The 12,053-nt window shown below is 40.7% G+C and overlaps 1 protein-coding gene across 5 annotated transcripts in view; it reads left to right on the top strand.

Moving 5' to 3' along the window:
* The window catches only part of NCOA7 (nuclear receptor coactivator 7), an 88,964-nt gene that overhangs the window by 23,080 nt on the left and 53,831 nt on the right, over window positions 1-12,053 (top strand). Inside the window, exon 1 of one of the 5 annotated variants that reach the window (XM_082049231.1) lies at window positions 10,996-11,169. The exons of the other annotated variants lie outside the window; for them this stretch is intronic. Coding sequence (XP_081905357.1) covers window positions 11,159-11,169 — 11 coding nt within the window. The 5' untranslated portion in view covers window positions 10,996-11,158. Of the gene's footprint in view, window positions 1-10,995; window positions 11,170-12,053 lie in introns of those variants that run through there. 5 annotated transcript variants of the gene reach the window in all.

The raw sequence follows: 12,053 nt of genomic DNA, 5'->3' as shown, positions 1-12,053 counted from the left end.
GAAGAGAATGGGAAAGGGGTTAGACGTTTTGCCAGCACAAGGGAAAACTCTGCTCGATGGCGGGAGGGTGGGGAAAAGGGCTCTGCTCCACCCAGGGCTGAGAAGAAGGATCCTGCTTATATCCTGGTTAGAAGGAAGAAAATTTATATATTAAATGCTGATGAAATAAGATGTTTTGTAGCTAACTTGTGGACTATATTAATGAAAACGCACAGTTGTTAATAGAAAGCTTCACTCTTTAATGTGAGGGGAAAGGTTGTTGTGGTATTAACAAGGACAGAGGCATTAACTAAAAAATGGGAGATGATGGCTCTTTCTCTTAATTTCCTGCTAACAGAAATGCAAGTTCTCTGTGTGCAGAGCAAGGGAGTGTGTGGGTGTGAACAGCGGGACGAGCAGCAGCCTCGCTGCCCTGCCAGCATCCCGAACTGTCTGAGTTCTCATCAGAAGCGGCTTTTGGCCATCCTGGACAGCTTTTGGTAGGGGTGGTGCTCAGTGTCTGACTGGTTACATTAGCACTTGTGGGAAAGGTTGGCTTGAGAACCCCAAAATATTTGAAGTGGTTAGCATGGTGGTAGTTGTGTGCTGAAAAAACAGCTCCTGAATTGCCAGAGAGGGAGCAGGATTAACATGAAATAACTGTTTGCATCTCTGTCCCCCAAATTTAGTGTTGTAAATAAGCTCATTTAAACATTTATCCTTCAAAATATTTAAAATTTATCTGTAGAAGAGAGCCACCCAGTCATCATGTATTTCCACTTCAGATCTTCATGGTCTGGGTACCTGAGTCTTCCCAGGTTTCTTCCCCTCCCTGTTGCAAGTGAAGCTGAAATAAAACCCTCACCATCCATTTTTGCTTCTTACCAAATGCTCCTTTACCTGCTGTGTTTTGTGGTGAAGGGCTTATTTTTTTGTCTTGGTTTGCAAGAAATGAAACAAATAACTTTTCAAGCAAATTAGAAATCTCTACAAAACTTTTTAAAGACCAATTTAAATTCAATATGCAGGCAAGACGGTACAGCTTGTGGGAGTTTAACAGGCAAGAAGTAAAAGAGTAACATGAAAGCATAAATTTCTCTTATGCAATAGGTCCTTATTTAAGACTGCTACTCCTACTGAAAGACTATTCTGTGTAGTTAAAGTTTCTTGCCTAATTCTTCAAGCGTTGTTTTTAGGCTCTTCTGTTTATTTCTGTGTCATTAGCTCCCAAATGGACCAATATTACCCCAGCTCTTGCAAAGAACTGTCTCCTCTTGCTGTGAAGTCTGTCCTGGTATCTAACAAGTCCAAAAATAAATGGTACAGTGTGTTATAGATGTACAATGGCACATCTATGTGTATTGGGCCCTTGACTCTAATGTGACATTAGGTGCTTTTTATTGTGATTATGTGCCCTTGAACTCTGGTAACATTTCCCTCTGCTTGTACTCCCATTATCTTTCCTGTCTCCTCACAGAATGGAGAACCTCTTGGTTTTCCCCTGCCCATATCATAGGGTCAAATTCAGAGGTGCGTTACCTTGTGAAATGAATAGCTATTAAAATTTTAATTTAAAATGAGACTACCAAAATGAGTGACATATGTCACATGTAAAGAATTGCCTTGGATATAAGTTGGTAGGCTGGAACACTGAATATACAGCTTGAAACTGGAATTGCTTTGCATGTGCTATTGTGTGATACTCGATATATTTGGACAAGAAGGTCTAGGAGATGAGAATCATAAGGAAAGAATTTTGAGTAGTTTTCTGAAGGAATGGCAAAAGGCGCTCCTTTAGTTTCAAGTTTTCTGTCTCTCTTAACGTTCCTGACTGTAAGTTACGCAGCATTTTCCATGCTTTATATGATCTGTCTATGATCTTTGTCAAGTAGCTATTAGCTTGTTAACAGAGAACAACAAATAAGTAGTGCTTTATTTGAAAAACTGTTACTTTTCAATAGATGACAGAGATGCTTACATTAATTTTATTAATAGTTATGGGTCCAACTTGTGATGACCTTAATCTGAAGAGTGCTGTATAGAGTTGAACCATGAAACTGATAATTATATTGAATGATTTTTTTTAATAGTTTCCAGGGAATTACAAATGTTAGTTCTCAGTCTCTTTTTTTTTTGTAGTCACCACTGAGAGCCAGATTTCTGAAGTCAAGGATGAAGTGCTTGTATTAGGGAAAATATTCTCACTGGGATTTGGGTGCTTTTGTGTTTACTGAATTTACATTGGTCTTGTTACCATCATTCTTTCGAAAAAGAACTACATAAATGTCTGGGACATGCTTCAAAGCCCCCCTGAGTAGACAGAGACTCCCTTTAGCTCCAGATTGCTAATACTCTGTCAGAACCTGAAGCCAGTTGTACAACCTGTTGTTCACCTCCTGGTGCCTTATGGTGTGAGTATTTAAGGGAAATAAAGGAATTCATGGCATGTTTCAATTTAATTTAGATTCTTGGCTTAGATAGCTAAATTTACATTCATACAGATTAAGATTTGTACATGAAAACCAAGATTTAAAAAAGTTATATAGAGAGTGTTCAGTACAGTTATCATTTACTTGTTAGCAGGCTCTAATTTACAGCTTTTTTTCTTCTCCTAATTAGTACCTAAAACTAAGTAAAACAAACCATACAATAAATGCTATACAACATTCTAATCACATCAGTTGTTTATGGCCTAACCTTAACTTTCCTATTAAACATTCACAACCCATGACAGCAGGAATCATTAATGCATCAGTGCTGAGCTGTAAACAGCCAGAGTCTGGAAAGCGTAGCTGGAGAAGATGACATCTGTACTTGTCATATTGTTACGGTCTTTCCCTGGTCCTTGCTCGTGGCTGCTGTTGGAGGCAGGATATTGGCTTGCACGGACCCTTGGTCTGATGTGCTGTGGTCACTCCTTTGGTCAGTCTTCTGCATTTTATAAACTCATAGGTTTATAAACTTCTAATTGGGAATTTCTCTGTTTTTGTTCTGTTATATTCTCGTATTCAGTATTGGTATAGTTCTTATTTTTCATTCCTGTGGTTGTTAAGACATAAGAAGATGATATGAGAAAAATAGGAATAAATATAATAATGGGAAATAATGAGAAAAATGGGAAAAAAATAGGGAATGTGTGGAAGGGGAGGGTATCAGTAGTGGCTAGGAAGGAGGGACACCCAAATAAGGAATATATGCATAGACATACTTTCTTGAGGACATCTGCTATATGTGAGACTTTGTCATAGGTTTTTGTATTAGGTGCTTTTCTTGTTGACCAGATTCATTATATCCACGCAACAGGCTTCAAATGTTGGGTGCTCCTCAAATCACTGTTTCTCCAGTCGTCTCCTTGCAATTGTTCTTGCTCTGCTGAGCCAAAGTGTTGATGTTTATTCAGGTTTCCTGTAGCACCCATAATTTATTTTTTGCTTTTAGAAGGAAAAGTTTCCACACATTGTTTTTAAAACAAACCATTGTGGAGATTTATCTTGGGCGTGAAGAATAGTCAAGCCAAGATCCTGGAGATGCTTAAACTTTTTTAAATGACTCTAGGAAATAATACATCATTTCAGCTCATCTGTATAATGGAAATTTCTTAGCTCTGCTTCCAGGCATATAAACATTACCTCATAATCCTATTACTGAAACTAAAAACAGTATTGAGTTTGACTCGTATTGTTTTGACCAATAACATGTATGGCTGAGGTGGTTTATTTTCTAAGAAAAAGCTGAAGATGTCACTACAGATTTGTGGTGTGCAATGGATATTATTTTCTCTGTTATTTAGGAGTGTGTGTGTGGGATAGTTGATTCGCTATGTTGGGTGCTGAGAGAAGCTGTAAAATATTTTCTGAAACATGCAGTACTGTGATTTGCCTTCCAGTTACTTAAAACGGAGAGGTTTCAATGTTTTCAGCCTGCTTTCTGCCTGCTGCTGTGTAGGTTAGTATTTCAGCTGTCCTTTGCAACTGTTGCTGCACTTTTTAGACATTAAAGAATGTCTAGAATGTCACAGGCAGCAGCACAAGGAGCATTTGAGTAGAGTGTTGGGAGGCTGATCATGTCCTTCAGATGCTTGAGAGACACTTGCTCTTCGTTGCTTATAAACCTACTGTTGTATATATAAAAAATGTGGAATTTTTCTTTTTATCATTGGTATAAACCTGGAGAATGAGAGTTGGGGGAAAATTGAACCTGCTTTTTGTGAGGAGTGTTGGAGAACAGGGGAGAAGTGTGTTGAGCAGCTGCGTATCTTGGGAAAGGTTTCTTCATCTTGCATGCCTGTTGCTTTCTGGACTCTGAGGTTTTTATACTGGCGGTCTTGTAATTCTGTGGTGCAGGATGAGAGTCAGCAGAAGAGCATGAATTACTGTTGTCTACTTAGCCTATGAATCACAGAATTATTCCCAATGTGATTGCTTCTTCTGGGAAGCATAAATAAGACAGTGGTTTGTGCAGTCTCGGTTCTTTCCAGTGCTTTTATCCTCAAGACTACTGGAGTAATTTAAGATTGAAGAAGAATTTTGTTATTGGATAAGAGAGTTAGTGAAAGTATATAATGGGGCCCTGAGGCTTTCTTCAGAGTTTCTCAAAGTTTTCCAGTAGAAGAAATGCTTTTTATGGAGATAAAAAGCTTGCGTAAGACGGGAAGCATGGTTAATCTCCTCAGCCGTTCACTTCCCCCTGCATGTGAAGTGAGACTGGGTAATAGTGTGGGCTCTGTATAAAGAGGCTTTTTTTTTTAGGAAAGGGAAGAAAGGGAGAGTTTCACAATGTTCTTGATATCTTTGAGGGCTATATCACAGTATATATAGGCAAGAGAGTTTCTGTTTATTTAATCTTCAAACATGCTGTCTCATACCAGCAGTTTCAGAATTTTCACTAATCACCTTGCAAGATATGTATACGGCTGGCTTGTTCGGCAGCAAGCATACAATGACCTTATATTTACTTTTCCCAAAGGGACATTTGGGTGTCTCGTATCAGGCTTTAAAAAGAAACTGAAAAAAAAAAGAAAAACAAGAAACTTATTTAGTCTCATTTTTAGAACATAAATAGTTACACGATAGCCTTTTTGATGTGGGGGTCTGTGCAGTTTTGATAAGAGTTGCTATTAACATAGTCATAATGTATTTTGTCTTCCTCCCCTTCCCTGTGGCACACAGCTGTGTGTGCCGGTGCAAATTTAGCATTAATACTTGGCAGATGTGTGGTTCTGCTGTCAATTTAAAGCAATGCTGTGTAAGATGCTACCAAAAGAGGTGGTCCCACTCAGCCTCCTGGTTTTGCCACATCTCTTACAGATGGTGGAGCTTCTGCTATCAAGGAGCTGCTGTGGCCTGAGAGCCAGTTCCAGAAGCAGCCGCAGTTGTGTTTAAGTGACATGGAGGCACACACGTAAAGAGATAATTAATTGTACTGACTTTTTGGTGGTGCTGTTAATCATCTCTTGCTCATGCTCTGGGAGAACCCAGCTGTTCTCCCACCTTGCGGCAGCAGCCCTCGTCAGCTCTCTTGTGCTTTGTACCACATCGTGGTGGGGAGTGGGGTGTACAGTGTTTTGAGAAGAAGAGTCAGCATCATGAGATATGTTAGAGTTTGCCGGACTGAAGTAAACCCAGGTTGATAAGAAGCTGGACATGCGCCTTCAGGGAAGGGTGCTGTTTTTTCTGGCCCACAGATGAAGCTGCCTGCCTTGTATCTGCTGCTGTGATTCAAGACTTGTCTTTTTGTTTCTGACATGTGCCATGCTACATTGGATTGTTGGTTTGGCTGGTGGGATGGCCCGTTTCTGGTATTGGTGCTGCCCATTTAAAGGGAAAGATACAAATGATACCAGCAGAATGTGCTTTTGGAGAGGGGCAGTTTTTCCCCTCTGACTGAGGGATTGCAAAGCATTATGTAGCTATTATAACTAAGGGACTTCTGTTGGTAAGAGAAGAAATGCTGTGGATCCCACATGGGGACACTGGATGATTGTTGGCTTGCACTGTATTTAAACAATTAGTTGCATGTGCTGTAGTTTGTCGCCTTCCCTGGGGCTTTGCACAGGGTAAGAGGCTGTGTTGGTATTCCTGATGGCATTAGGTTCCCTGTGGTGCCAGGCTGGTAAGCTGTTGTGCCCTCAGCATTAATCCAGCTTCCAGACTGGGTTTGGACAGGATTTCTCCCCACCTTGCCCTGCTCCTGCCAATCTGATTAGGGGAAGCTGGGTTATAAATGTAGATTTGTGGTGGTTTTTTTCTGTCCTACTCTGTAGTCTGGGCAGGGAGTGTTTCCTAGGACCATCTGAAATGTAAGCTTGTGTGTTAGCTATGCCTTCTTATGCATTTCCACTGAGGTCTATGGGATTTGTCCTATTGATTTGTGTGAGAGAAAATCCCAAGGAGAGCAGCAGAACTGGTTAGGAATTTGGGGAGGAGGGAGAGAATGGTCCTTATGCTGGAAAACCTTTGTAATGTAAATGAGCTATAAATCAGCTCTCTCCCTCTCTTAGTGCACTGAGAGACAGCAGTCTCTGGCACAGAAAACTTATATTTGTATAACACTTAATGTACTGATAATAACTCTAATGTTTTACTATTGTTTTTCTGGAGTGGCTGTTTTGTTTCAGTAGGCGTAAACTTAACATCTAGCCAATCAGGAGTAAACTTAGTTTAAATTATATTTTATGTTTTTGATATAACAATTCATTTCTGTCAGCTGCTGGATTTTTGCTTTCAGTAATGCTTCCATAAATATATGCCTTCAAGGTGTTAATCACGTTTCAATCAGACTGTCTTTAAAAATCAAATCTCCTTAAGCAGAAGATTTATCCTTATGTTCACTATCTGTATTAAAAAGATGATGCTCCTCTTTCCACCTGGATCACAGCAGGTGCTGCTTGTAGCAGTTCCGCTTGCCTGAGGCTGAGAAGGGTTTTTTGTTACTCTAGAAGTGTTTTGTGTTACAGATGCTGCCAAAAAACCTTTTTGGCAATCCTATAGAGTGTCTTAAAACTGCAGCGTATTACTCTGGTCCCGTGAACTGATGCCTTTGAGCAATTCTATGCATATGAAGAATCATACTGTTGGCTTTAACAGGATGGTGACAGCGGCTAGCAGAACAGAGATGTAGCAAGGGTGGTGGGAGCAGGTCCAAGGCACGGCTGCTGTGGGGTGAGACGCTGGGGCAGCCAGAGGAGGGGAGGCCAGCAGCTTCCCATACACATAGCAGGGATAGGACCAGTGTGCCAGGATGCTTTCCTTCCCAGCCCAGAAGGAAATGGGCAGAGGGGGATGGGGCGTTGCAGAGCACCTGCCTTATCTGGCCCCAGCTGGCCGAGTTTGCCAGGAGGCTGTTGTCCTTGGATGCAGCATGGCACTGAAGATATCTGGTGGCTTCTCCCCACCACCCTCCTGTTCTGCTTCTGCGGGGTGGAGGCAGCGCTTGGCCTCTGTGCTTGTGTCTGCTGCCAGGAGCCAGGCTGGTCAGTGCTAAGCAGAGGAGCTGCCTTGTGACATCAAGCTCAAGAGCACCGAAACTTTCTGGTTTCCTCAGCTTATTATTTTAGTTTGGTGTCTGTTTGAAGTGTGGTGAGACCTGGACTCACAGAGTCTAGAGAATCTGGAGATGGAGCAGAACCTCTTGTGTTCTTCTGTTGCCCTGTTGTGCTGATGGAGGGCAAGATTTACTTCTTGTCTTTGCCTTTCCCTTGCACTAATACTGCTTCTTCCAACTGTAAACATATTAATCACAAGTTAAAACTTTCAGCTGAAGAGTAAATGAAAAAATCCAAACTATTTGTCAGTCAAAAATAAAAGCATAAATGATGTAGTATTTGATATAAAAACCACAGAGAAATTTTAAGATGCAGTAATTAACACACACTTTGTCTCTTGCAAGTGTAAGCATAATGGAGGACCTGCTGCCCTAGTACAATGGTAAGGCTACTGAAGAGTATCAGACCATGCCAAATACTCATTTTAGCGTAAGTTATATGCGTATCAGAAGTTGTGCTGGTACATGACTGCCATGTGATTGTCCCATGTAGACAAACCCTGCCCTGTCTTGTCATCTTTATGGTTAATGTTCTTTTAACTATGGTATTAAAAAGATGATGCCATGTTATTTTGTACAGAAGCATTGACGCAAACACCTCGTCTGGGTGGAGGGGAATTATCATTCTCAGTTATGAAATACCCACTGTATGAGACAATATCAGTCGTTATTCTAAACACTGAAGATTCCTATTTTTCCCATCCAGTGTTATCATTGCTGGGTGTTTCTTAGAACTTTAATCCATGTAACAGGATCTTCAGTACACTTGGGCATTTCCTTTTCTGTGCTGAGTGTCAGCTAATGGGAACTCTATTCAGGACGCCAATTAAACAGCTCAGCATGCAAAATAGGTTTCAAGTTGTGTGGGGACAATGAATGCAAACACAGAACTGAGACATGAGGTGGGTTGGTTGAGATTTGTTTTTAACATCTACTCCGAAATACTTTAAATAGAACCTTTCTCCACTTGTGTCACAGTGCTTCTTGCTGTGAATTTGTTCCTGAACAAATGGTTTGCAACCTGTTTGTAAGCATGTGTGCAACATGAGCTCCAGATGTGATTAACAGAATCCCTGAGAAATACATGATGGCATTTGGATAATTCTTGTGTCATCATGAATGTTAGTGTATAAAACCATTAGTTTGGCTTCTTTTTTAGTGGTGGTGTGTGTGCTGTGTTTTGTTTTGTTCTGTTTTCTTTCATCCTGGTTTTCTCTGTTAATAATAAGAAAATAAGAAGTTGTATATTTTTTGTGTTTTTCTTTTTTTAAATTACTTCTGTATTAAATCTGTAGTTTTATGCCATACAGAATGGTGCAATGATGCAGAGAGCCTTGATATTTAAATGTTAATTTTCAAAATAACTTTTTAAATAAAAGCAAAACCTAATGCAGACTGATGCTCTAAATCTTTGTCCCTTCCCTCTCTAAGATATCCCTTTTAGTGGTCATTCAAATAAATAATTTAATTTTTTACTTACTTTGATCATTGACTTCTTGGCCATGGTTGCTTTTGGATCCCCCTGACCTTGCTGATCAGCAAAGTCAGCCAGGTGACTTTGCTTACCAAGTTGAGTCAGCTTATTTAGAATTAAGGTCTTTATGAAGAAAGCAATGATCTCTTCCCTACTGCCACTGGAGAAGCAAAGTCACTGTTCTGTTGCTTTTTGCAATCGGTGGAAGTTTCCTGTCTCCCAGCCCTCACAGTTCAAACCCTTACGAAAATTTCCCATCATCAAAGCACCTTTTCTGGATAAGTGTGAAGAAGCTGCCGCAACTACTTCAGTGCTGCATGGCCTGTGTCTGGCTTGGCTTTCTGGCTTCCTGTTTTTGCTGATCTCAGCCTAATGTTACAGGGAACAAATGAGGCTGTAGCTTGACAAGCCCCTCAGGCTGGGCAAAGTGCCTTAGAACCAACACTGCTGCTTGGAGGAGCAGCCTTGTCTCTTCTTTTGGCCTTCTCCTTTGTGTTGATACAGATGTTAGCACAGCCAAGTGGGATCTAATGGGGGAGTGATCTGATTTTGCAAAATTAATTTATGTATAGAGACTTTCGCTGGGTTATCTTTAACGTAGATAGCTTCACAAATCTGGTCCTTGTGGGGCTGCAACAAGCACTTGTATGTGAGGATGGGGACAGCTATTGGAGACAGGATCAGTGGTGAGCGGAGAGGCGCCTTTTTTGCTGATGAAAGTGGCTTAAAACACTTCTTTGAGCTACAAACTTTGAGCTACAAGGTTTGAGCTGAGTTTCCTTTACCTCGATAGTACCATGTTCCTCCTGAATTTTAGGGGTTTGCTGTACTTTTTGCCCCTTTACCGATGCACTCACCGTGCTTTATCTTGGACAGGGGCCAGTTTAGGATGTTCAAAAATGAAAAACAACCTACCACCAACCAAACAAAAAAAACGAAGTGAGTGAATGCAGGGATCCTTCATGAGTATGTCCACAGGTGTATGGGCTTCTCGCAGTTTGTCGTGTAGGTACCTGCTGAGAAAAAGAAAAACAAAACCAAAACAAAATAAACCCAAACCAAAACCAACCAAACAAAAAAGGCTGTGTTCCTGTGACTGTGTTCTCTGTAGCCATTCACAGGCCTGCCATCATGAATTTTATTAGTTGCTTTTTGTACCTGTTTACATCTTCAGCAAACACAGCATGCCTAAGCTATTTATTTTTATGTGCTTTTCACTGTATCTGAAAGTATTTATTGAAAGAACTTAATGTGGTGCCCTTGGTACTTCTCATATAAGAAATACTAAAATACCATTACCTTAATTTTTTTCCTGGAGGTGGATTGAGCTACCTTATCACAGTATGATGTATGTCACATTTCCTGTGTATTTTGCTTTAAGTGACCATTGATTTTTCATGTACCGTTTTATCGCTTCATTATGAATGTTTATTGCTGTTTGAGTCACTGAGTGCTAAATTTCCTTCTGACCTTTTCAGGCAGTTTAATCAATACTCAAACTGGCGCTGTATTGTCAGGAAGGTTTGGTATGTACCTGATGGGAGACAGTGGGTGTGCAGCCACAACTGTATGGAGCAGCACATGTCCCCCACAGCTCTCTGTGTAACCCTGTCTCGTCTCTTCTTTTGTGCTGTACTCAATTATTGACCTTTGTTTCCGTATGTTAATAAATTACTAATTTAAAAGGGCTTTCCTTATTGTTTCACAAAAGTTGAACTTCTTGAAGAGTGTTCATTTGAGGCAGGGAGGGAGGGGTTTGTCAGGGTTTCAAGGGGAACTTGAGATGTGCTTCACCCAACCTGATTACCATGTGCTTATTGTCCTCATCAAATGATCTTAACAGTTTTAATGCGTCATGACTCTCCTGTGCAGAAACTGTTTGGCTTCCCTGCAATATCCCCCTTTGCCCTGTAACTGCAGTTCCCTTTTTCTTACAGTTTCAGCCAGCTGGGAGCTGGCACGGGCTCTGGGAGCCCAGCACTAGCTGGAGGTGACAGGGCAAGGCTGTTCCTCCCTGGCCAGGGCTTCAGTGAGAGGACAGTGTTGCTGAGCCACTTTGGGAAGAATTCATTGCATGTGTAGGAGTGGTTTGGGGTGATTAATGAAGACCACAGTAGGAGAAAGTATCCGGCATGATCAGCAAAGCAGAAGAGGAGGAGCAGGATGGGAGTGTGGTAAGAGTTGGTATTTGCGACAAGATAGATCTGTGGTGAGGGTTTAATTGAACAAGCCTGTTAAATGAACTTCAGGCAAAGTTAAAGGAGCCATCCAAAGGGAGGGATTTCTTCATTTTGCTTTCTGCCTAAAGCTGTTCCTTGAGAGCCTGCAGTAACAGAGATTGTAAGAGAAGGGTTTAGATAGATGTCTAAATCAAACAAAACAGTTTTCCAAAATCCTTTCCCTGTGGAAAAGATTTTATTAAATTGTTGTCATGGTAACAGGGTGCCAAATACATCATAAGCTCTTTCGCTGAGTAAACAGAAAAGGTGGTAATACTTTTTGCCTTTGAAAACAGAAAGTTTATTAGTTTGTGGGGAACATTGTATTCTTAAATTTAAGAAAATAACTTTCTCGCAGCTTAAAACTCTCAAGTTTTACCCTAGAAAATGGTGATTATTTTTTTCCCCCTAAAATAAACATTGGAAGCTTAAGTGAGAGATTTAAAATTCCCTGATATCAGCCAGAAGACCGGGAGGAAAATAAACATATTTTCATTTAATCTAAGAACCTTTTTCTATCAGAAGTTTCAAAGTCTTTAAAATTCCAGAACAGCTTTACTACAAATCCTTCCCTCCACATTACAGATGGTGAAACAGAGGTAGAGTGACTTGTTTTTCTAAGCTAATGACAGTATCAGGAAGAAAATGGACATACATTGATTGTTAGTACAGCACTTTACTCTTTGGAGCGTGCCAACTTTCTTCAGCATTGCTGATGACTGACCATGTGTGAAACCTGGTGCTGGTGTTTGTTGTAAATTAGTAACGGGAGTTCCAGTGAAAGTGGAGCGTTCCAGCTCTGACCTGTACTACTACAATCAGAGCTTTCTGTCGATGCT

This window comes from Streptopelia decaocto, assembly GCF_964273445.1.
Source record: "Streptopelia decaocto genome assembly, chromosome: 3".
NCBI lineage: Eukaryota > Metazoa > Chordata > Aves > Columbiformes > Columbidae > Streptopelia > Streptopelia decaocto.
This window is presented reverse-complemented; position numbering and strand designations above follow the sequence as displayed.